Below are 26,294 nucleotides of genomic sequence, written 5' to 3'. Positions count from 1 at the left end.
CCAAAACATGTTTTTTTTTATTTTTATGTATTTATACTTCTCTCCAAAAGCTTACAGTGGGCCCACATTATTGGATATATATACCTCCAGAATGTGGGTCCCACGAAGGGAACAAAATCACAGAAGCTGGGACTGCCACGTGGACCCTCTCCAGTTTCTTTCCCATAGGGGGAAGAAACCTGAAAAAGGTTGAAATAGTAGGCCTATGGCATCATCCAAGTGAATATTTTAATCTATAGGAAGAAAAAAAAAAAAAAACAATACAAATTGGTCTCACACGCTCCCCTACTTAAACACCTTTTGGGTTCTCTCTCAGAAGCTCTGTCATGCAAAGTCCATGGATGAGTTTTCAGGAGATTCACAGAGGTTCAAACCCTTTACATTCTTAGACATTGACACCAACATGGAGCTAACAAACCATTTTGCAGAATTTAATCCAAATGGTTTGGAGAATCTCAATTTGAGTTTACAGAGTTTCATGGGTTTCTCTAGTGACAATTTCTTCCCTCAACAACAACCCGAATTCGCGATGCAATTTGCTGATAATCTTCCTGGCCTGTATCATTCAAATGGTCCGAATGAAGCTCCAATTGCTCACTCCATAGCTTCAGCTGGAGATTTTGTTCCTGAATGTAAGAAGCAGAAAACAATGGCAGTATCAGAGAGTAGTTCAGGGAATTCTTCTACCCCTGTTTCTGAAACTGGGTTGAACAGAAATGAAAAGATTAAGAGAAAGAATGTATGTTTTACTCTGTTTCTTCTACCCTTTTTTCTCATATAGTATATCTTCCTTTTGTGAGAAACTGAGTTCATATATTAGTTTGATTCTAATACTTGCAGAGCTTAGGGAGAGGAAAGAGAGGGATAAGCAATGACAAAGAAGGGGAGAAATCTAAGGAGGTGATTCATGTGAGAGCAAGAAGAGGCCAAGCTACTGATAGCCACAGTATAGCAGAGAGGGTAAGTTTGTCAGAGGAACCTTTGCTTTTCCCCTTAATTATGGAATCCTGAAAGCAGATGATTCCTATCTGTACTTTTGCTGTCCTACATATATTTTTAAAAAAGAAAAAAAAAACATAAAAGTAACTTGAGGAAAGGATTCTAATGGAATTGAATCTGGCACATTGTTGTGGGTCAGGTGAGGAGAGAAAAAATCAATGAGAGACTCAGATGCTTGCAAGACTTGGTTCCCGGATGCTACAAGGTACATCCAAATGATATCGTTCTTTCTGTTAGTGATTTCTTTCTTTCTTTCTTTCTTTTTTTCTCCCCGACCAACACCCCCCCCCCCCTCCCTGAAGAACTTGGTGGTTCATTATTTTTTTTCTTAATTTGGAGTAATTGATTTGCAGACAATGGGAATGGCTGTAATGTTGGATGAGATCATCAATTATGTTCAGTCATTGCAGAATCAGGTTGAGGTGAGCTAAGATTGAAAAAACTAAAGAAATTTTCATATTGAGAATATAAAGTCAATTTGAGTTCTAATCAGTTTTATCTTCTTGTGTTGTTTTTCTTCTGTAGTTTCTTTCTATGAAGCTTTCTGCTGCAAGTTCTGCCCATGAGTACAACCCAGATATGGAAGTCCTGGGAACAATGCAGGTGCTTCTTCAACACCTCTATCTAATCTTAGGTGTGAGTGGATAGTTAACCAAACATGAATAAACAGGTTTATGAATAATTGGTTTGGTTCCCAATTCAACTAAAAAGGGCGTACCCAGTGCACAAGGCTCCCGCCACTACAGGGTCTAGGCAGGGTCATAATGTACGCAGCCTTAAATCTGCATGCGCAGGGTTAACCTATTACAAATTACCAAGATACCCTTTGGTGGGCATATGTTGTGTCACTGTACTGAGTGTGACACAAAATGAATGCTAAAAGGAATTCTCATCAATAAACCTGAGAGGGAACAATGAGAAATTAGTGATTTATATATGTAAAAAGGAATAATATGAAATTTTGGATTGTTTATGTTGCAGGGGACAAATGCATATGATGCACAAGAGATGGAGAGGTTGATGAGAGAAGGGTATGGAGGTTTCACTTGCTTCCACTCAACATGGCCTCTTTGACTGTCATTGTGGCTCTGACTTCCAAATGTCATGGACCACGTAATCATGCTATTCATCTTCTGTTCTATCTTCTCAATCAACTCCATCTCCTATTCATGTTATATACATAGCTTATATGTGAAAGGAAACTTGTAATACCACTAGTAGGGAAGGGATTTAACTTATGATTCAATAATGAAGGATCACTGGATTAGTTGTATTTGTCTTCATCTTCTTGGTTTAAATTAACTTTAATTAAACATAATTTTGACATTAAATTGAGAGTCTTAGTATAAACAAATGATGGGTTTGCAAGTTGTAGCTGTGTCGGCATGGACAGAATTTAGACATAATCTGACTTGATTGGACTCTCAATTTTGTTATGTTATGCATATATTTTCATAAGAAAACAATGAAGTAAGTTATGTCAATAACCCAAAACTTAAAGCTAAACAGCTCTAGTCAAATCTGTCACTTTTTGATTAGCTGAGTGAAGGAAGTGGGGTAATATTATTGAGCCCCTGTATCAAGGATATTATGCCACAATTGTTCCAATGTGTGTGTGTGTGTGAAGTGCCATGAACCCGGACTCATTGATGACATGATATTGTTCACTTTGGCAGGTGGGTCTCAATGTTTTAAAATGTGTCATTTCAAGTAAGAAAGATCATAGCATATATGTGCATTCCATGACACATCCCCAGACGATATGTGATATTCTATGATTCTACATCCACATGAGATTAAGTGAAAATGCTCAACTGATGTACTAAGGCATCTAAGGTTCTCGTGGTGAACTTCAGTTTGACGGTTCCCTTTTCAACCACTTTCGAAGTTGAAAAGTTGCCCATAAAGAAATTCATGCCAAGCACTTGCCCGCCTGCCTTCGTCTAGTTGTCTAGAACAAGCTGAAAAACTAAAGTGTGTGATGCCGTTTTCTCTTCACCCGAGGCAAAGTAACCCTCAAGGGTGTCCAAAAGTATTTCCCCTTTGATCCCTCCTGACCCTTTAGAAGGACCAATCAGAGGCAGTAGAAGTTGTGAGCCTTTATTCTGTAAGGACATGTTGTAAGCTCAAAACATCTTTGCTCACGAAAGTTCATAAAGTATTCGGTTGGAAGGGTCACTAAGCATCAAAACCTCAGAGGCATATCTACCTTATACTATTTCCTGGTTGAACCTGAGAGTTTGGTCTATCAAGAAAGTTTTCAAACCGTTCCTCTTGTACCCGTTTCAAAATTTGCCCCTCTCCAACATTTTTTTGGTGACAACCCGGAAGAGAAATTTTGTGAGGTCTGTGATGGTAGCATAGGGCTTGGGGTGCCTATCCACCACTGATCTCGTATGGGGGTGCGGGGGCGAAGCCCATATGATACGGAACGACCTAACCCAATGAATAGACCCAACTTGGAGGAGTATTACCTTGTTTTATTTTCTTGTTGAGTAAGCATGATAGAGTAGTGTGATTAAGGCATTTTTCATGTTAAGGTTTTCTAAGGAGAGTTCTTGCTGCAATTTTTGGTGTTCTGGAGAGATCTCCCTTGTATTTTTCTTCCATCACATAGTGAATCATTTCATCTACGCCCGTGGATGTAGCACATCAAATTGATGTGTGAACCACGTTAAACCTATGTGTCATCCTTGCTTGATTCTTTTTTGTTTCTTCGTGTTTCTTGGTTTTTGTATTAATAAAAATATCACACCAAACCGCACGGTTTCAGGCTACTCCAACGGGGGACTTCTGATTGGGGTCAGGTCCAGATTGAATGATGTAATTAACCCATTACTCTCACCTAACAAATTGCCACCTCTAGTTGCAAGGAGTCAAATCTGGGGTCCTTGAGACATAGTTTCCACATTTCATCATAGCCCACAGCCAACTATATGAATCTATTTTGGTTCATGGGTTGGTTAGGGGTGTCTTTTAGGGATTGATTATATCAAGACAAATGACAATTAGTTGATTAATTAACTGAAACTTAGGGAGATCAAGTCAATAACAGATCAAGTGACTTTAATGTTGACTCAATTTTAAGTACAGCCAATTTGTTAATCAAATTTTAATCTGGCTGAGAATCCAAACTAAGAAATTTTTTTTAGTTTTCTTTTCAATTCACAAAATGAAGGAAAGAAAGAAAACCAAACAAACAAACTGAACATGTTGGTGGGTCAGAACCTAGCAACCCAAACATGGAAGACCCACAAAGAAAACTACATTAGATTTTGGTTGCCCATAAGAATGGAACAAAGGATAAAAGACAGAAACCCAAGTAGATGGGCCCTTTAATCAAATAATTAGATGTGTGTAAGTCATGTTTATGTCATTTCAGATAAAAGTGAAAGCACCCCATCAGTGCACACAGCATAACCTTGCTGGTTTCAGCTATTAAGCCCAAGATAAGTTCAATCACTATCAACTAACCAAAGTTTTTGTAGAAAACAGAATCTATAACAATGCAAAAAAGAATGGAAATCACAAACAAACAATCATACAGTGCACAAGGATTTACGTGGTTCGGTGAGATTGTCTATGTCCTCAGTGAGATGAGATCTACTTCATTATCAATGGAGAATAGGGTAACATTCTCTTGTCCTCACACCTCTCTCAGAATGTATTACAGAGAAAGAATCCTTGCTACAAATTTATAGTGAAATCCTATACAGGAATTTTACTGAAATACCCATATAGTCCTCAAAGAATTTTCCTCAACCCTCGATGCCTAGGGCCTCTTAAGTCTTAACAGCCTTTCGGAATCAACCCAAAAATTCAAGCGACGAAATGCAAGACATTGTAACCCCAACAGTTTTTTATTCATTTCTTGTCTTTCATTTCATTGGTGTGAGTTACTTTTCAAAAACATATGGTAGATACTTATCTTTATAGCTTAATAACCAATTGGTGTTGGACAGACATATCATTTGACAATCAACTCTTAATCACTATGGGACCACAAAAGCTTAAATGTAGTATTAGATTTCCCTAGATGTTTCCAATTCATAATTGTAGAGAATGATTAGAAAAAAGGAAACTTAAAGAGAATAAGTTTTCTTTTTAAAGGGGAGAAGCAAGGTGCACTGCATCCATCAATTTGGGACAGAGAGAAAGACAGCTTGAATGGGCCACACAATGCTCACAACAGTATGGGTAATGTGGGTTCTGGAACCCCTGAAATGAACCTCTAAAGCAGCTTTTGAATTTCCTTTTCCTTTGACTCTCTTTTGACTAACTATTCTCTCACTTCACCATTCATGTATAAGGGAGAAATATGGGACCCTTCACTAACTAATTGGATAGACTATATTCCCAATTTAGATTTTAGTCACATATGTCTCCCAATATGGTTTACTTATTAGTGAAGTTGGGATGGAAAGACAGCAATGACTACTCTGGGCAAGTTCAAAGTCCCAGAGTATTGTGTTGTCCATTATCAACTTTTGAAGTTAGAGTGCTTCTGGTTGTTAGACACTCAGAAATCTTATTCAATATTAGTGCAGCATCAATGTTGGAGAATGTGGGTTTTTTTTTATTGTTATTGTTAGTACAACTACTTCAACTATTACTACTACCATGCTAGGCCACTCTAAGTATGGATATCTGATAATCTAAGATAAAAAAAAAAATAAATAAAATTTCAACCTCCATAACTCAACTTTTTTTATGGCAAAAAACTCATCTGTCAATGATGGATTCAAACCCCAAACAGATAAAGAAGATAACAATTGGATAATGTGTTATCTTTGTGCAATGGATTGGTTGATAAGGCAAATTGAGAGGGTTCCAAATTTTGTAGATACTTAGAGCCCAAGATTCTTGTCCATATGTAACTTGTAGTCCAAAAAGGTGAAACATAGTTTTAAAAATTTGCCAAAAATTAAAAAAAAAACACACAAGGGAATATTTGAACTTGGGAATTAGGAGTGGTATGCTACAAAGGTGGTCATGGAATTTGAGATGTGGTTAGTACCAAGGTATCAAGTATCGATATCGGGTAATGTATTGGAAAATTGGTTTTAAGAGACTCTCGGAGACGTATCAAAGAGATGTTATATATATATGCTTTGATATGCATGATATTCTTATGATATACGCCAAACAAATGTTTTAAATATATATATATATATATATATATATATATATATATATATATATATATATTTTGATGATAAAGAGAAATATATTAAAAACTAACTAACTGAAAAATATACAGATTTTTTAGTCTGAGTATGCCTAGCTAGATTAAAGGCTATAGCTATACAAAAGTTGTCTCCCTGTCTGTTAAAACATATATCTTGGGATATATTAGATATATAAATTAAGTCTTTTATAAGATGCCAAGGCCAAGGAGAATTGGTTGGCGATGGAAGACCATCAGTGATCTGTTGATTGGAGCACCACACTTCTTTTAACTTCAACCCCATACTGGCAGCATGGTCGAGGCCTGACCGGATGCTAATTAGTTCTGGTTCCATATAATTAGTAGCAGTTATATGTCCTGTAGCAAAACATATAAACTTGCCATCTAACAAAAAGATATAGGACCCTCCTGCCAAATTTAGTCCAAGTGTATGGTATCCTGCACAGATTAAAACAGGAAAATTGAGTTTTGATACGATATAATCTTATATACTAGCACCATATTAACCATAGGATGAATAGAATATATATCAACCATTCGTTTCCATTGTCGATGCAACATCCATGATCCATCGTTGTTATCGTAGTCTGGTGTCTTAGACTCTCCCTCCCCTTCCTCTCCCCTCCAACTCTTCCTATTTATTTCCTCTCTGTCCTAGACTCCACCTCCCTCACTGGCTTTGGCTACCCCCTAGCTCCCTCTCCCCTCCTTGCCTTGACTTCCCATAAGTAACCCCCACCTCCCTCTTCCCTACCCCCAATACTTGACCCACTCCTCCCCTTCTCTGTAACTACAACCACCCTAGAGATAGAAGAAATCTGATCATTCACACAATACACCCTTCATGTATAGACACAACAATTGTTGTCATGGTACTAGAGAGACTAGGATTTACAAAATTAAAGATTACATTGTTTCTAGCCTTCCAGATCTGCCAAAAAACAACATACCAAACAATGTGAAAATCCATAGAGCTAATTGTTAGGGTTTAGGGTTTAAGCACAAGGTTGCTGGACCATGGAAGAGAGCATGGATAATGGTCTCTTCAGCACTACAGCAAGGGGGACAAATAGTCTTAGAGCCTAATTTCCTTTTAAACAAAAGATGTTTGACTGTTATGGCACTGGAACAACATTTTCAAATAAACATTTTGATCTTAGGCACAAGCTTTAGATTCCAAATAAACTTTCACAACTCCAACTATCCTTTTGATACCAGAGATAATCTTACTTTGTTCAGCTTTGAGTAACATAGAAGAAAAAGCTTTTTGTTGACAAATTATGAAAAGGTAAGGGTTAAGAGGGCTCCGCTAGTTTTATATGAAACGATACAGTTGACGCACATTGAAGAACCCAATTGATCCAAGTTGAATGAGACTATTTAAAAAAACAGTTTCTCTAAAGTATAAAAAAAAAAAAGAAGCGCCATTCTATTTTATCATAGCTTACACAAGTCTAGCTTCATGGCCATAAGTTCATAAGAAGAATTTCATGCGCAACATATACATTATCAGAAATTGCTCGAGAAAGGATGAAAGTACTTTGAAAATAACTCGTAAGAGAATTTAAAATAGGGTTGAGATGATTAACTAAACATTTTGCAATGATTCTATACATAACCATGCGCAAATTAATTGTCCTAAAATGGTTCATTTCACAAGTAAGATCGTCTGGGTGACCAACCCAGTTTGACTCAAAGTAAAACTGTCTCCGCTGTGGGTTTTCATAAGAAGAGAAACGGACCAGAATTGGTATGTGATTAGAAGCAACCATAACATAAAGATGACTGAGATAAGTCCTTGCTCTCGGAGAAAGTCACATTACCCAGGAATTTGCCAATGCTTGACATCATTAAGTCTTTCCCAGAATAGAGCAAAACCTAAACCTAACCTTCCAGGGATTTTATGCATAAAACCCTCTTGTTGTTGGTTTCAATTAAGAATACTAAAATCGGTTGAACATCTTGGATCGGATATTGGCCGAGCTAGACTGATCCGACGCACCTATACAGACAAGAGTAAAAAGGTAATTTTTTTAGGGGTGCAAGTTTAGCCCTGACGGCCCGAACCATCCTGAGCTTGAAGCAGGGCTTGTGTTGAGATACCCTGACCCTGAGGGTGGGTCAAGGTTGAGAATTTCAGACCCTTAGTTAGGGCCAGGCCAGGTTAGGGTTGAGGCCCTGGGCTAAGCCTAGCCCGGCTCAACCCGACCCTATCTTCTTCTTCTTTCTTTTTTTATTCTATTTTTTCTTCCCAACCTAACCAGCCCATGAATCTCCCATTCCTCCATGGTCAGGACCAATTAAGATCAGCCTGGCCCAACCTTAAGAGCGGGTCAAGGTTGGGCCAGGCCTGAGCCCAACTAAGTGGACTCAGGATTGGGCTGAGGTTTTAAAATGCCCAGCCGAACCCGACCCAACCCGTTTGCAGCCCTAATTTTCTTTTACGAAAAAACAGAGACAAATGCATCATAGTTGGCCGGATTTTGTGCGAAAACCGATCCAATCCCGATACTGATATTACGAACCATGGTCTTCACTCTTGAGTGACAGGTTTCATTTTCTTCTCACGGGGATTTTCAAGTTTCAACTTCAATTTTTTATTCATTTAAATAAAATGATGTTTATTTCAAGGAAATTCAAAGATTAGAATTTAGAACTTCAACTTGTTGGTAAAGAAAAGATTCAGAACTTCAACTTCAATGCGAAGAAAGAAGTGAAATAGAAGTTCTTACCAATTCGAACCTTTCTAAATACGTAAATCGATAACCAATAAGGCCAACTCCAATTGAGGAATTCCAAAGATGATGTCTTCAAAGCAGGCTTCTGAAGATCGAGGAGCTTCTCGTTCTGCTTCATTGAGGTAAGAGATGAATAATTTCTGGTTCGTTTTTTGATTCATGGATTGGAACCCTAAGTGATCTGAACTCCACAAAGCGACCGTAGGTTTTGGGGTTCATTTTATAAATCTTATGTTTTTTTCGACTTTCTGCTCCTAATCTTTGCGGGAGTTTAGCACATTGGTAGGTCACTGGTTCTGGTTGTGTTTGTTCTGTAATTTGTTGATTCTTCTTTTGCTTTTGTTCGTTGAAACATAGGGTGAACTGCGGTATCTGTGACAATGTTGAACTCCTTGGGAGGTTTTAGCTGAAGAATTCTCCTTCTCGTAGTATGGAGAGTGATGTCTCTTGTTTAGTATTGAAAAGAGAAATCTTTTGAACATTCTAATTAGTTACTGCATTCACATGATTATTGATTTGTTGTAAATCTCACTGCCACAATTGTGATTTGAAACCTATAATTTTATTAACTTATGCAATTGTTCAAGTAACCATACCAGTTGGAAGAACTGTCAATAGAATGCAAATCTGGGAGCTTTGTTGTGTCTCCATAAAGGATGAAGTGATAGCATCTAGTAATGGAAGCAATGATTGTTTGTTTTTCCTCACACGAATTTGAGAGGATCCTTGGCCACATTTATGAACGAAGGATGGTCGATGGCTGTTAAGTTACCATAATAACCTTGAAAGTTGGAGTAAACTGTAGTTAAAATGAAACACATGCAACAATTAGAATTTTATGTCTAAATTAGTGATGAGTCATAATAGGAATTTCTTACAGTAGGAAACTTTGTGATATGTGGTTAATTTGTGTTTGAGGAGAACTGTCTTCTTTTATTGAAGCACATAGGTCATCCCTTAGTTTTGATGGTGGTGGCATTGAATCTTGTCTCAGTTTCTCATGGTTTAGTAGACGCAGTGTAGCCAACAAGAGGCTTTAAGATTAGTAGAATGAAGTTGGAGTATATGATGTGTAATTTTAGTCATACTATGAGGGATACCAACATGGTGCGAATTGAGGAAAAAGAGATACCACAAAGTGACTATTTTAGATATCTGGGGTCAATCATAAATAAAGAAGATGACATAAAGGATGATGTCTCATAGAGAATTAAAGTGGGATGGATGAAGTAGAGATGCGTTTGGAGTGCTGTGTGACCGACATATTCCTTTAAAGCTTAAAGGAAAGTTCTATAGGACTATGGCACAATCGGCAATGATGTATGGGGCAAAATGTTGGGTAATTAAGAAGTGTCATATTGAGAAGCTATGTGTAGCAGATATGAGGATGTGCGGAAAAATTAGGAAAGATAAAGTAAGGAATGAACGTATTAGAGCTGACTTGGGAGTTGCCTTGATCAATGACAAACTCCGAGAGAGTCATTTGAGGTGGTATGGTCATGTTCAACGGAGGCCTAAGGACGCCCCAGTTAGGAGGAGTGATATGATCCCGATTGAAGGAGTTAAAAAAGCTAGGGGCAAGCCTAAAATGACCATAGGAGAAGTTGTGAGGAAGGACTTGCATAGTCTAGGTCTTGTTCCAAGTATGACCTCGGATAGAGCCTATTGGAGGGCAACGATTCATGTTGCAAACCCCATTTAGTTGAGATTCTCCTGACTTGCTGGGCTGTGCCTCTTTCCTCTTACTTTCACCTTTCATCTTTCATTTGCCATTTTCCATTTCTCATCTCTTCATTCCCTCTTTTTGTTTAGCCCTCAGTGTTCCCTACCTTGTTTTTCCATCTCTTCATTAAGGCTGAGTTTGTTGTTGTTGTTGTTGTTGTAGTGTAGCCAACTTTTAATGGATTAGTCTTTTAGCTTAATTGTTTCGTGTTTGATTTTGATTGGGCAAGTTGAAGTTAATTATTTTTCAGTTTGTCCATTAATGTTTTGGTTACCCTTCTTGCAGTTCAGTGTTGGCTTGGATGAATGATTCATTTTATTTTTTAGTGAATCGTTTGACTTGGTTCTGGTTTAGTCATTGTCAAGCTAGTCAGAAAATGCTAATTGCCAGTCCTACTTTTCAGTGAACTATAGAATATACTGCCACATCTCTGAGTTGGAACTTATCTTTTTTCAGTGATTCCATAGTCCTGCTTGCATCCCATTTAACCATAAGATAACTCATTTATCTAGCAATCGTCTTTACTTCTGTATTCATTCTTCAATGATAATTACAAAGCAATATGATAATTCTGAGAAATTACCCTTGGTGTGGACGGGGTTTTTGATTTCCGATTATGGGCGGATTGAGGATAGACTTATGATAGAGAGGTTCTAGTGGTGATGGTTGAATAATGAGAATATGGTCAAGTAATGAAGGGATGGTCAATTCATGCAATGATACGGTCAAATAGTGAAATGTTGGTCAATTCTGGTGGTATGAACCTTGGCGGAGGTTTTTTGCTTCCGCATAAGAAAGGTCTGGGTGTCCCAGTTCATTCGGACCTGTAGTTAGCTCAGCTTGAGCAGCACTTTACAACCATAAACAAGCAAAGCTAAGAAACAGCATAGAAAGGTGGGTGGGCAGGAATTTTCTTTTTCAATTCCAGCAGGTTTTGAAATATCTGGTTCGAAAGGACCAGGGAATGAATATGTATTGGTATCTTTACTGCATTGCCTTGCTAGCTCAAGCTGCACCAACATAATGCTGAGTTTCCTGTACTTGTGTAGGCACACTCCATTGCAGATTATCCATTTTATGGGCAATTTTATGAGAATATGGTCGGTTTACTCAATGCACCATTATTTGTCTCAACAAGGAGCTTCAGTTGTAGGTTTTATCTTCAGTTGTCTGGTGCCATCTTCCATTCTGTTTTTAGCATTGCAAAGGCCTTGGAAAGGCAGACCACTCTCCAATACACAGGTTGACTTTCTTCTTACTTCTCATAGGAAAAGAAACATGAGAGAAAAGTTTATTCTATCCTGCTATTATACATTTGTGTGACAGAAATTGAATTGCAGGTTGTACCATCTATAATCAATGGTGGAATAATGGCATTATACTTCATCTTGTGGGGAAAGGGCCTCAAATCATGTGGCCCCCTTAGGTACATTTTACTATACCTCTTTAGATAAGATTCAAATATTAGTATCTGTTGCATAATATAAGATATTTGTTTTTAAAAGCCATTTTTTGCAATTTGGTAAACTGGCCGTGCTGAAATTGTTCTCATCTGATAGAGATAAATTGTTATAATTAGAGGCCACTACAAATATAATTCTGGGACTCTTTTGTCGTTTCCTTTTTATTCCCCGATTACAACCCTCCCCCTCCCCCCTTTCCAGTTGCATAATAGTACATCTTGTGAGTTGTGATTGATTCTGTTTCTTATTAAACTTCAGAGCTATAATGGCAGAGTATGCTGGCGCTGTTCTAGGAGTTTTATCTGCATTACTGTATGGACGGAGGGGTTTCATTTGGAAAAAGGTAGTGTTGTAAGATAAGCCTCGTGATTTCTTGCTGCTTAATTCTATTGACTACTCCTCTGTTGGATACCAGTAGCTGCATTATTCACATTGCTTAGGTGCAGTATGCTCAGTTTCTTATCAGTCATCACGATGTCTTTGTGATTACTGAAGTTTGATTTTTGGATATGAATTTCTTTGTGGTACTGTGTTTCCATATAGCTATGTAAGTGTTATTGCATCACTCTAAACTGCTCCATATGCGAATCTCATAATTGGAGCCAGTGTTCCAACTCATCTATTCTATATGGTAAAAGGAACAGGTCCTTGCTTGCACCTAGTTTTTGGGATTTAATTTTCAAAGATAAAAAATTTTTAAATTAGAGAATTCCCATTGATTACTCAATTTTTTTAATTAAATTAAACGATCCCTTCTTTTAGGAAAGAAAATTCACTCCCTCTTTTCCAGGAATTCTTTTCTCAACAGAATCCTAACTATCTCTCTCTCTCTGTCTCTCTCTCATATACTCGTCCACCCACACAGGTACTCTTACACCCCCAATGCTTGCACCATGTTTTTTTAGTTAAATTTTAACAATTAAAATATTTAAAAAAAATAATTTTAGTTATCTAAACTTTTCAAAATTTTAAAGTTTTTAATAAATCAAACAGTAAATAGTCACAAAATCTCTTTCAAGGAAAATTCCTCCCTCCTAGAGAGGGAGATAGAGAGATGTATTTAAATTGGTGAGAGAGAGAGAGAGAGAGAGAGAGAGAGGGGAGGGGGGGCAGGAGAGGGATAGGAAAATAAAAAGGGTGTACCCAATGTATGAGGCTCCGCCACTGCGGGGTCTGGGGAAGGTACTAATGTACGCAGCCTTACCCTTGCTTGCGCAAAGAGGCTGTTTCCAGACTCGAACCCGTGACCACTTGGTCACTATGGGAGAGAGTGAGATCTGTTGGATAGACAATGGCAACTTGGATAAAATGAATTATCTAGTGTGTATTGTAAGGGTTAGTTGAATTCCAAATTTGATCCTAGTACATAATAGCGGCATAAAAGGGAAACTAAGAAGGGGTTGGGTTTAACAAAGTAAAAAACATAACGTGGATCCTACAAAGTTGAAAAACAGGGGGGGGGGGGGGGGAGGGAGTGAGTAGTTGATTTAGATAAGGTTCAATTAATTTCTAAATCCATAAAAAATATTAAAGCTAACTAGTTGAGAATCAGAGGATTAGGGGAATGTTTCGACTTGTCAATCAATGACAGAGGTCAGTTTTATTTATAATGAAATTACAACCCAAACAAAATAGATAAGTAAGGTGTCTATGACAACTAGGCATAGTTATCTCAACACTCCCCCTCAAGTTGGTGCAAAGATATCATACATGCCCAACTTGGAAACAAGAGGATGAAACACCTTACAATTCAAACCCTTTGTAAACACATCAACTAGTTGATTAGCAGAGTTGACAAACGGAACACATATTAACCCTTGCTCAAGCTTTTCTTTGATGAAGTTCCTGTCAATCTCAATGTGCTTCGTTCTGTTATGCTGAACTAGATTATCAGCAATACTAATGGCAGCCTTATTATCACAGTAAAGGCGCATAGGGTCTTCAAAAGTTACTCCTAGATCACATAAAAGGCCCTTAAGCCACATGAGCTGACAAATCCCTTGTGCCATTGCCCGATACTTGACTTCAACACTAGAGCGGGACACAACCGACTGCTTCTTGCTTCGCCATGTAACAAGGTTGCCTCCGAGGAAAGAACAATACCCAGAGGTGGATCTTCGATCATCAATAGACCCAGCCCAATCAATCAGCATTAGTGAAAGCTTCTAACTTTCAAATGCCCATTATTAGAGAAAAGAAGACCTTTCCTAGGAGCAGACTTTAACTACTGTAATATACAGTATACAGCTTCAAGATGTGATGTCCGGGGATCATGGAGGAATCGGCTAACAATACCCACAACATAGGCAATATCAAGCCGTGTATGGGACAAATAGATCAACCAGCCAACAAGTCTTTGGTACTGTTCCTTACAACAGACTCACCAACTGCACTGCTGAATTGATGGTTAACCTCAATGGGAGAATCTGTAGGCTTGCACCCAAGCATACCAGTCTCAATTGTGAAGACCTAAGAAATACTTTTGTTGGGAAATAACAACTTTTGCTGGATCTTGCAACCTCAATCCCAAGGAAGTATCGGAGAGGCCCTAAATCTTTAGTTTCAAAAATCTTTGCCAATAGTGCCTTTAGGTTGGAGATTTCGTCATCATTATTGCCAGTAATCACTATATCGTCAACATAGACAATGAGGGTAGTAATCTGACTATCCTTCTGTTTGACAAACAAGGTATGATTAGCTTGACTCTGTCGATACCCAAACTTCTGCATAGCTTTCAAAAATTGACCAAATGCCCTGGGAGATTGTTTGAGGCCGTATAAGGATTTTTGTAAATTGCATACACGGCCAGCAGTAGATGAAGATGCAAAATCGGGAGGTATGTCCATGTAGACTTCTTCTTCAAGGTCCCCCATTGAGGAACACATTCTTAACATCTAACTATTGAAGATTCCACCCAAGGTTAGCTGCACATGATAACAAAGCCTTGACAGAATTCATCTTGGCAAAAGGTACAAAGATTTCTTGGTAATTGATCCCATACATTTGGGTGAAGCAAATTAAGCATGCCTTGTATCCTCGATGGTTCTATCTGCCCTTTGCTTAACTTTAAATACCCATTTGCACCCTACTAATTTCTTCCCTTTGGATGAGGGACAAGTTCCGAGGTACCATTCTGCATTTCCTCTAGCATAGCAGCCTTCCACTTCAGATTTGTAATGGCCTCTTTGTAGTCCTGTGGAATAGACACAGAAGACAACAATAAAACAAACTCACGATAGGAAGGAGATAAAGATTCATAAGAAACAAAATTGGAAATAGGGTGTTGAGTACAGGAACAAATTCATTTTTCGAATAGCAATGACGGTTGTCATCCAAAGGAGCAATAGGAACATTATCAGGTATAGGAGAGATATTACCTGATGGTGGAGGCGCCACAGAGGGATATTGTTGGTCAGCATTGGGATCTTTTTTCTTGGACCTAGTCTGAGTGTAAGTGATCACATCCTGTATAGGCTGAACTGGAGTCTCCCCCTTATGATGGTCATGGTCAATGTGCTCCCCTTGAATTGGAACCGTATCAATAACCAAAGGAAGCTCTTCCTCAAAATTCTCCCCCTGAAGAGGTGACGTAAAATACGGTTCGGACTCATGGAACGTGACGTCCATGGTGACATAAAGACAATGGGTAGGAGGGTGATAACATTTGTAACCCTTTTGAGAGGCCAAATAACCAAGGAAAACACTACGAAGAGCACAAGGATCCAATTTGGATCGAGAAGGAGAAGAATTATGGGCAAAGCAAACGCAACCAAATACCGTAGGACGTAGAGAAGAAGCAAGAGTGGGATCCGGGAGAAAGAAATTGGTGTCTTAAAGTTAAGGACACTAGATGGTACCCGATTAATAGGGTAGGCAGCAGTAAGGACAACATCTCCCCAAAAGGTTTTAGAGACATTGGTGGTGAACATCAGGGCATGCGCGTCAAGAAGGTGATTATTTTTGCGCTCCAGGATGCCGTTTTGTTCTGGTGTCTTAACACATGAGATTTGGGAGAGAATACCATGTTAAGCAACTGCTGAAACCTACTATCGATCCATACCGTGCCATTATCATTGCGAAGAACCCGGACAGTAGCATTGAACTGAGTTTGAATCATGGCATGGAATGACTGAAAACAAAAGAAAACATTTTCAGATGAAATATTATTAGGGAAGTAGTTTTCTGTCCGGAAGTGTGGCCTACGCCAGCACTCCCATGTGTCTATCTCTCTCCTCCTCAAAACAAGGGGGCAGAGGTGTCTTTTCATATGGGGAGGAGAGAGATAGACTCATGGGAGTGCTGGTGTAGGCCACACTCCCGGGCAGAGAACTTTCTTCCATATTATTATATCAGGCAACGATGGATCTGATATTGCCCAAGTCAAGTCCTATCTTCATCAGCATTTTCAGATGAAAGACCTAGGTTCTCGTAACTCTTAAGTACTTTTTGGGTATTGAAATTTTACGAAGTAAGAAAATGAATTAGTCTATCACAAAGAAAATATGTGCTAGACCTTTTGTATGAGACTAGAATGCTTGCTTCTAAACCGGTTGATACTAATGTAGTCTTAGATTTGAAAAGTCAAGCTAGGAGCCAGTAAACCAGGATCTGCTATGAACACTCAAATCGGTTAGGCTAAAATAGGTCTTGGTGAAGGTAGGGTTAGGGTATGATGCGTGGGTAATGTCAAGTTGATGTAGGGAAGTCTATTAGTGAAGGTCTCGAGATGTTTTGATGGATGGAAGTGTGTAAACTTGATTGGGCAGCAAGTTAGGTTTAGGGTTTCGGGTTTTTGAGAAGTGGAAATTGAGGGAATCTAGGGTTTCGGATGAAGGGATTGGGCTAGGACTTGGATCGAGCTCTCCTTAGGGTGTGGGAGAGATTCAGTCCAAATATGGACAGAATCTGATGGTTGATTGATTTGTGCAGGTTTTAGGTTATGGGAAAATTAAAAACAAAAGGGGGAAAGTTGGGGTTGGGGCTGTGGAGGATTAGACGAAGAATAAGGGGGATGGGGAATGCTTCAAACTTACTGGAGTTGCAAAATTATCCTGGCAGCAGCTTGTTTGAAGGTAGAACTTGAATAAAAATTGAGTTTGAACTTGAACTTGAAGAAAAACTTTACTAGAACCACCCGGGCTTCACACAACAAGGTGTCGATTGGATCACACAACAATTCCACCAACGAACCACCCAGGCTTCCCATTGCAAGGTATCTTCGGATCAAACACTGATCCCACCAGCCTTGATCAAACACAAGACGATTCTTCAAAGGAGAAGAGAAGTTGCAGCAGCTTGCAAAAGCAAAATTTTCAAATCTGTGAGGAAATGAGCACCCCCACGATTTCTATTATTTATATTGGCCAAAAGGCCTGTTGTCCTAATCAGCCTAGGAGTCTAAAAGCTCCTATCTGACTCTAATTACTCATCACAACCTCTCTCAAATTCGTGGATAGGGGTGGACCCAACTTATAATTGAAACAATAAAAGAATGGTGACTCAATTCACGTAAATTGAACCAATGGGTCAAACCAGTTTTGGAACGGTTCAATTTAAAATACTAAAACATGAAAATAAATTAAGTATAGAAGTTAATCCCGTATGCTACCTCTTTACCCCTACTTTAGGTCCATAAAAGTGACCTATTACATTGAAAACCCATGGGACCAAAGACCCAACATGTATATAACCTAATCTTGAACTTATTCCCATCAAAATAAGCTTCATTTGGTGATGTATCAACATCAGATACTCCCATGGATCCGCATCAAAAGTTTGGTTATAGCGAGAGTGAAGACTTTGAATATATACACCGGTATAGAAGTTTGGTTGGAAAACTTATCTATATAATTGTTACTCATCTTGATATTTCTTTTGTTGTTGGAGTCACCAGTCAGTTTATGTAATCACAAAAGCAAATTTACTGGGATGCGATCTGTCGTATATTACGATACCTAAAAGGTGCTCCTGGTAAAGGGTTTATCTATCGACCCAATCAGAATGTTGATCAGGTAGGGTTTTCTGATGCTGATTGGGCTGGTGCTGATGGTGACAGACAATCTACTACTAGATATTGTACCTTTGTTGGTGGTAATATAGTCACTTGGAAAAGCAAGAAGCAAACTACTGTGGTTAAATCTAGCGCTGAGGCTGAATATCGAGCTATGGCTCATACCACAGCTGAGCTAATGTGGTTAAAATTGTTACTTCAGGAGTTGGGATTTCCAGTTACTCAACCTATGAAGATGTTTTGTGATAATCAAGCTGCTATTTACATTGCAAGCAATCCAATGTTTCATGAGAGGACCAAACACATTGAAGTTGATTGTCACTTTGTGAGAGATGCTGTTATAAAAAAGTTGATTTCTACTCTGTTTGTTTCATCTACTAATCAGCTTGGTGAAATGTTTACTAAACCATTATTTGGTCTACTTTTCGAAAAGGTTGTTCCAAGCTGGGGCTAGGTGATCTGTATGCTCCAGCTTGAGGGGGAGTGTTAATTGTGTAACTTGATTTGAATAAAAGATTCCTATATTAGTTGATATTGTAATTGGGATGTCTAGTTAGGATTCCTTTTTTAATTTATAATTCTGATTCCTAGTAGGATTAGGAATTTGTTTATGTACTCTCTTGTTACTATAAATAAATACTGGGGTTGGGGGGGGGGGGAGCTGCTGAGTATTGATTCTGTCTCTTAGCAGCTCCCCTTTCTCTCCCTTTCCTCTCTTCTCTTCTTCGATTATCTGATTTCACAGGCTTAACTCTATTACACATCAGATTTATTATGAAGGAGATAAATCCATGTGACGTATGCTCAATAAAAGTAATAAACCATTGAAATCCATTACGATCAACAGTCCGAGAAGTACCCCGTAAATCCAAATGAATAATGGAAAACGGGAAATCACTTTTATTATCAGTAGGGGATAAGAAGATCTAGTATGTTTGGTGAATTCGCATCCATCACATTAAGTTGTTCCAAACCACAAAGTTTAACTAAATCAGGAAACATAGAACGTTAAATATGAAAAAAAGGGTGTCCCAGACGATGGTGCCATTGGTGAAGTTGAGTGAGAGCGCTGCCCAAACAAAGAGTATGAGTTAAAACCGGGGAAGACATGGTTGGTGGAGAATCCAAGTAGTAAAGCTCATCACGGACCCAACCATACCCAATTGTTGCGCCCGTCACCAGATCCTGAAATAAGCAATGACTGGAAAAGAAGTGAATAGAACAATTTAATTAAACAACTTAATTTGATGTATGCGAATTCACCAAACATACTAGATCTTCTTATCCCCTACTGATAATAAAAGTGATTTCCCGTTTTCCATTATTCATTTGGATTTACGGGGTACTTCTCGGACTGTTGATCGTAATGGATTTCATTGGTTTATTACTTTTATTGAGCACACGCCTCACATGGATTTATGTCCTTCATAATAAATCTGATCTGTAACAGAGTTAAGCCTGTGAAATCAGATAATCAAAGAAGAGAAGAGAGGAAAGGGAGAGAAAGGGGAGCTGCTAAGAGATAGAATCAATACTCAGCAGCTCCCCCCCCCTCCACCCCAATATTTATTTATAGTAACAAGAGAGTACATAAACAGATTCCTAATCCTACTAGGAATCAGAATTATAAATTAAAAAAGGAATCCTAATTAGACATCCCAATTACAATATCAACTAATATAGGAATCTTTTATTCAAATCAAGTTACACAATTAACACTCCCCCTCAAGCTGGAGCATACAGATAACCTAGCCCCAGCTTGGAACAACCTTTTCGAAAAGTAGACCAAACAATGGTTTAGTAAACATATCACCAAGCTGATTAGTAGACGAAACAAACGGAGTAGAAATAAACTTTTTCATAACAGCATCTCTCACAAAGTGACAATCAACTTCAGTGTGTTTGGTCCTCTCATGAAACATTGATTGTCACTTTGTGAGAGATGCTGTTATGAAAAAGTTGATTTCTACTCCGTTTGTTTCGTCTACTAATCAGCTTGGTGATATGTTTACTAAACCATTGTTTGGTCTACTTTTCGAAAAGGTTGTTCCAAGCTGGGGCTAGGTTATCTGTATGCTCCAGCTTGAGGGGGAGTGTTAATTGTGTAACTTGATTTGAATAAAAGATTCCTATATTAGTTGATATTGTAATTGGGATGTCTAATTAGGATTCCTTTTTTAATTTATAATTCTGATTCCTAGTAGGATTAGGAATCTGTTTATGTACTCTCTTGTTACTATAAATAAATACTGGGGTGGGGGGGGGGAGCTGCTGAGTATTGATTCTATCTCTTAGCAGCTCCCCTTTCCTCTCTTCTCTTCTTCGATTATCTGATTTCACAGGCTTAACTCTGTTACAGATCAGATTTATTATGAAGGATATAAATCCATGTGAGGCGTGTGCTCAATAAAAGTAATAAACCAATGAAATCCATTACGATCAACAGTCCAAGAAGTACCCCGTAAATCCAAATGAATAATGGAAAACGGGAAATCACTTTTATTATCAGTAGGGGATAAGAAGATCTAGTATGTTTGGTGAATTCACATACATCACATTAAGTTGTTCCAAATCACAAAGTTTAACTAAATCAGGAAACATAGAACGTTAAATATGAAAAGAAGGGTGTCCCAGACAATGGTGCCATTGGTGAAGTTGAGTGAGAGCGCTGTCCAAACAAAGAGTATGAGTTGAAACCGGGGAAGACATGGTTGGTGGAGAATCCAAGTAGTAAAGCTCATTATGGACCCGACCATACCCAATTGTTGCGCCCGTCACCAGATCTTGAAATAAGCAATGAGTGGAAAAGAAGTGAATAGAACAATTTAATTCCACAGTTAAACGATAAATAGAAAATAAATTAGCACACAAATTAGGGACAAAAAGAACAAAAGAGAGAAATTGTGGGAGAACAAGACACTGAACCTTTACTGGAGATGGAGGACATAGACCCATTGGTAACACGTACCTTATCTTGACCATAAGAAGGTAGGTACAGAAAGCCTCTGAGTTAGTAGTAATATGATCTGTAGCACCAGCGTCAAGCAACCACAAGGGACATGAAATAGAAGAAACTTGGAAATTACCTGATTGAGCAAGATTAGAGGTAGGAGAGGAGGAAGAACTAGTGCCTAACTGTGTCATCATTTGTTGGAGAGCAGCCATCTGAATTTGATCCGGAGAGAAAGGTGCAGTTGTAGAAGCATTGTCAGGAGTCTCGGAAAGCTGAGCCTGCAAATGGGTATTGCCCTGTTTACTATTACGCCTACCCTTGGGGCGCCCATGGAGCTTCCAACAGGTCTCTTTGGTATGACGTGGACGACCGCAATAATCACATTTTACCGACTCACGTGTGGAAGAGGTAACCTTAGAAATGTCCACAATAGGTGGTGTAGAAGGAGTAGCGAGAAGAGTAGACCGGATGGGAACAAATGAAGGCATCATGATAGAGCGGCGATGATCTTCGGATGAACCATATTATATGTCTGAAGTAATGATGGAAAAGTGTCGCGACCTAGAATCTGCACCCGGATTTGATCATATAAGGGTTTAAACCAGTCAAGAAATCATAAACATGCTCTATCTCCCGTTCCTTGGCAAAATTGAGCAACACAAAACTGGGACTGATGGTAGGCTCTATGGAATTGAGCAAGAAAGACATAACAAGGGCGTTATTGGCTAACAAGGTGTTAGTAGTAGTAGGATCCGTAGGCTTAGGTGTATCACCAAAGATAAGACTTGAGAAGTTTTTCCTATGGATAGGGAGGAGGCAAGCGTGAGACTATGTGAGATAGTACTAACCGTTCAACTTGATAGGACCCGGTTGAAGAGAAAGATTGTGGCCATGGGTACCTGAACGACCTAGTGGACGTCCATCGGCAACTCCAGAGGAGGTACCATTGTTGGCTCCCTTAGACATGGGGTCAGTGAATTAGAAATTTAAAACAGAAGCGCAACAACAAAGAGAAGCAGTGGCAACGCCAGCGACGAAGAGGCCGCAACGGGAAGGCACAATGACCGAGGGGGTCGCGGCGATAGGAGGCAGCGACCAAGGGGTGATAATTGGGCGCAGAGGCTATAGGGGGCAACGAAAAGGGTTACGTTTGAGTGCAGTGGCGGGAGCGCTGGTGATAGGGAGTCGTTGCTGTGAGGCGTGATGACTAGGGGGTCGTGGCGATAAGTGGTGATAGAGGGCAGCGACTAGGGGGTTGCGATAAGGCACAACAATGGTGATGGTGGCTGCGGCGACAGAGAGCCGTTGCGGTGAGGCGCAACAACTAGAGAGGGTCGTGGCGGGGTAGGACAGCGACCAGGGGAGTCACAGTGAAGGGCGCACCGACTAAGGGATGTCGCGGAATGATACAGCGGCCAGAGGAGGTCGCGGCAGGGAGGAAGAAGGGTCGCGGCAGAGGCGCGACTGGAGGCAGTGGCGGCTGTGCGGTGACGGAGAGGTCACAACGGTGAGGTACGGCGACAGAGGGATCGCGACAAGGGCAATGGCTGCGGAGAGGCACGGCGGAGGCAGCGGCCGCAATGATCAATGTTCACTAGAGAAGAGAGGTGGCAGAAGGTGTGGTGAGGAGGCGCAATTGGTTAGTAGGGTTAGCGTGACATGGTGCGTTGTTAGTCTACCATGCTAGACCAGGGAGGCTAGAGCCCCCACGGGCTGTGGGAAAAAAACTACTAGAGGTGAAAAAGAAAATAAACTTTTTTAGGGTTTTGGGCTTTGATACCAAGTTGAGAATCAGAGAGGATTAGGGGAATGATTCAACTTGTCAATCAATGATAGAGGTAAGTTGTATTAAAATGAAATTACCCCAAACAAAATAGGTAAGTAAGGCGTCTATGACTCAGTGTCCCTATCTATAACGACTAGGCATAGTTATCTCAACAATACTATAGAGTAGTTTACATCATAATGGGAACATGGGCTTCCACACATATGATATATGTAACAGGGCAGAGAACGAATAATCAGCCACAAAGATAGGACTATAGGAGAGAAGATCAAGGAGAGAAGAGAAGAGAAGAGAGAAGAACCAAACCCAGTGATAGATTCAGTATGAATTCTATCGCTGGTACAGAAGTTTATTTATAATGTCAAAACAGAGTCATAATTAAAGTGGGAAACTAACAAAAGAAAAAACTAACAACTACTAACACTTCTCACAGTGGGGACATCCCCCTCCCCCCCCCCCCCCACCCAAAAACCGTGAGAACTATCTAAACTACTGGACGATAATCCAATAGGACAGAACTTTAACAATATACAATTCTTGAAAGTAGGAACCTTGATTCTCTTAATATTATAGTATATAAATATATAAGATTTACTTCTGAAAAAATTTTCTATCGATATTCTAATATTTGTCCTTATTGGTAATTTCCTTCCCACCTCCAGTTCATGGCAGCCCTCCCCTCCCTTCTCTTTATGTAAAAAAATATTTTATACAATGATTTATTTTTATTTTTCTTCTTCTTCCCCTGAATTTTCCATTTAATTCTAATAGGGATTTATTCTGTTACCTTAATCTTTGAGTGGGACCCATCAAATTAGAGGTCCATATTTAGCACCTATTACTATTCAATTCTAACTAGATGCAACAAATAACTACACAGTTTTACGAGAGGTTTTCCTTAATTTGAAGAGTACTAGACACATGGGTTTTCTTTTCCTCCATAAAAAATTGTCGATCCTTTGTTTTTTTCACCCTTTTATTCTTGCTACTAATTTTTTTTACATGTGTGTGGCAATTATACTGCTCATAAGTAGGTTATGTAATGTGTTATTATGTTTATTAACTTCATGCCGTGCATTGCACAGGTTGAATGCTTGTATCTTATTCTGTGTGCATGTGAGTGTGTATTTGAGAGAGAGTGTTATTCTGTGTGCATGTGTGTGTTTCATTGGCTTATATTAAGACCATAAGTCTTTCTTAAAATCATTACGTTTATTCAACCATTTCAATGTGCCATTTCTAATAACAGAATGGATTTTTGTGCTTGCAGCACATAGTTAAACTTTTGTAAAGATTCTAGTGCATTGCTGAGTTATGCATATTGTCAAATGGTTATATATGTATGTATTCTTCTACTGATAATGTTTGTCCTGCACCCAAAAAAAGAGAGTCAAGTACACAAGCTGTTATGTTTAAAAGCTGTTATGTTTAAAAGCTTGAACATGCTACATATCCAGCTGATGTTTTCTGACAGCAAGGCTCCTTCAACAGGATTGATTGGAAAGAAATAAAATGGATGTCAACTTCCACTCTTGTGTGTGATATTTCTTTATATTTTACCAGGTGGGTGGACTAATTGCGATGGTGGGAGCATTCTACCTCCTATCTCAAGGATGGGCTTTGAACACATACTCACCAATCTATATCCTTGGGATATTGAACTTTTGAGATGCTTAGAGATGTTATATGCTAGCAGTTAAAGTAGTATCATGGGTTTCTCCTAGAATATAATCATAGTTTAATGTCTGATCTCTGTTATGCATTTTGGTGAGGATTGACAATTAACTTAACTTGAAGACACCATTTAAAGATAGGGTTGATGTGGAGATTGAGACAGAGAAATTGATAGGCATGAAACAATTGGCAATTCCCATCACTGCTGGAATCTTATCAGCTTTGAGGAGGGTGATTGCAAGGCGTGTTTCACTCAAGGTATTGATGTCCATCTATTGAAAGTTGGCCAGAATTTTTACTAGGGTCAGGCTTTCACATCTTGAAACATTTTTTTTTATTCTGATTTTTATACATGAATTATACCAATTAATAGTTTGTAGTTTCTAACTGATTTTGTTCTTTTCTTTTAGAATCAGCTTAAAAGGCGACTTCATGCAATAACCATCACTTCTGCAACGTGCTTTTTGTTTCCTTTCACCATGTGGGACGTAGTATTAGTAAGTTTTACTTTATAACTTCTATTCTTGGATTTCAATTTGGTCGACTATAGTTGGAAGGTCTATAGTTTTTTGCTCAATAATATCATAGAGCTTCATATTATTTTCTACTGATTGCCAATTGATAGTTTCCATTTGTTCCTTCTTGGAGTAACTTCAGGGATCACCTTCTGAGAGCAACACAGAGTTACCATTTCTAACATGGGCTTATCTGAGCACAATACTATTTGGAATTATCTTAATTTTCTATATCGACAATATTGCTGAGGAAAGGTAACTTGCATGAGATTTTTTTATGATTCTTAAGATGTTGCCAGGACAAATTTTTTAGTTTGGGTTGCTACTTGTTCTTGAATGACCATGTTTCTTCACATGCTCAACGCATGCCACATTTCTTTGTATTTTTCTGCATGTTCTTTCAATACAACATATTTCTTTTGTCAGAAAGAATTTAGAAAACTATTTAATAATCCTTGACATCCTAGTACTGCTTATTATAACATATGGGAAAGGGTTCTCTGAACGTAACGCAATTCCTACGCTTACAGGCATACATATTTTTTATTCATATTATTACAGAGAGAAATATTAAAAAACAAGAATGTGAGTAGGTGTAGAGTATGCTTTATGTTCAGAGAGACTTTTCCCATAACATATATAGGCACTGAATTAGCACTTCAATCGATGCTCCAGCTTACGGATTTGATGGTTCATTTCTGATTTTATCTCTTGGAGATGGAAAGAATATTATAGATGCTAGTGCAAAGTGCAAACATACATTTCCTGATGAAAAATTCAAGAATTCTAGAAAACCAAGTGAAGATTATGGAATATGCTTGGTATATCAGGAAATAATGAACTGTGACATATACATACTTTATGGTGTTAATACAGTCATTTGGATTTAGTTATCCTATTTAGATTAGCAACCTACTTGGTGAGGTGCATGTACCATATTTTATTGCTTTCAAAGCCACATCTCTAAATTGCTTATTTAATAGTTATCTTGTGACACAAACATCTTCATGAAGTTGTAGTGGGCAAATATTTGATGTTATGGTTTGGCTTAAAGTCACCATCTTCCCATTTGGAATTGATGTGACTTTGTTCCAAAGAGTTGGATTTTTGGCAGTATTAAGCCAGTCTCATATAATGGGCGATCTGACGCAACGGTAAGGTTGCTCCATTATGACCTAGTGGTCGTGGGTTCGAGTCGGGAAACAGCCTCTCCGCGAAGCAGGGGTAAGGCTGCATACATTATGA

General features: G+C 38.8%; 2 protein-coding genes across 3 annotated transcripts in view; both read left to right on the top strand.

Annotated features, from left to right (window-relative positions):
* The first annotated feature begins 265 nt into the window (after nucleotides 1–265).
* LOC122664901 (transcription factor BEE 3-like) lies at nucleotides 266–2,282 on the top strand. Its single transcript, XM_043860928.1, has 6 exons — nucleotides 266–739; nucleotides 841–960; nucleotides 1,139–1,204; nucleotides 1,353–1,421; nucleotides 1,525–1,602; nucleotides 1,981–2,282. The coding sequence occupies exons 1-6, from the start codon at nucleotides 338–340 to the stop codon at nucleotides 2,071–2,073; spliced, it is 828 nt and encodes a 275-aa protein (XP_043716863.1). The 5' UTR covers nucleotides 266–337; the 3' UTR covers nucleotides 2,074–2,282.
* A 6,594-nt stretch (nucleotides 2,283–8,876) lies between these two features.
* Nucleotides 8,877–26,294, top strand: part of LOC122663579 — a 52,043-nt gene continuing 34,625 nt past the window's right edge. For both annotated transcript variants that reach the window (XM_043859163.1, XM_043859164.1), the window contains exons 1-8: nucleotides 8,877–9,047; nucleotides 11,698–11,890; nucleotides 11,989–12,074; nucleotides 12,370–12,454; nucleotides 24,424–24,502; nucleotides 24,662–24,792; nucleotides 24,945–25,031; nucleotides 25,192–25,304. In XM_043859163.1, the coding sequence (XP_043715098.1) occupies nucleotides 8,989–9,047; nucleotides 11,698–11,890; nucleotides 11,989–12,074; nucleotides 12,370–12,454; nucleotides 24,424–24,502; nucleotides 24,662–24,792; nucleotides 24,945–25,031; nucleotides 25,192–25,304 (833 nt within the window). In that variant the 5' untranslated portion in view covers nucleotides 8,877–8,988. The remainder of the gene's footprint in view (nucleotides 9,048–11,697; nucleotides 11,891–11,988; nucleotides 12,075–12,369; nucleotides 12,455–24,423; nucleotides 24,503–24,661; nucleotides 24,793–24,944; nucleotides 25,032–25,191; nucleotides 25,305–26,294) is intronic.

This window comes from Telopea speciosissima, chromosome 6, assembly GCF_018873765.1.
Source record: "Telopea speciosissima isolate NSW1024214 ecotype Mountain lineage chromosome 6, Tspe_v1, whole genome shotgun sequence".
Classification (NCBI taxonomy): Eukaryota; Viridiplantae; Streptophyta; class Magnoliopsida; order Proteales; family Proteaceae; genus Telopea; species Telopea speciosissima.
Note: the sequence above shows the minus strand (reverse complement) of the source record. Positions and strands in the feature narration are given on the sequence as shown.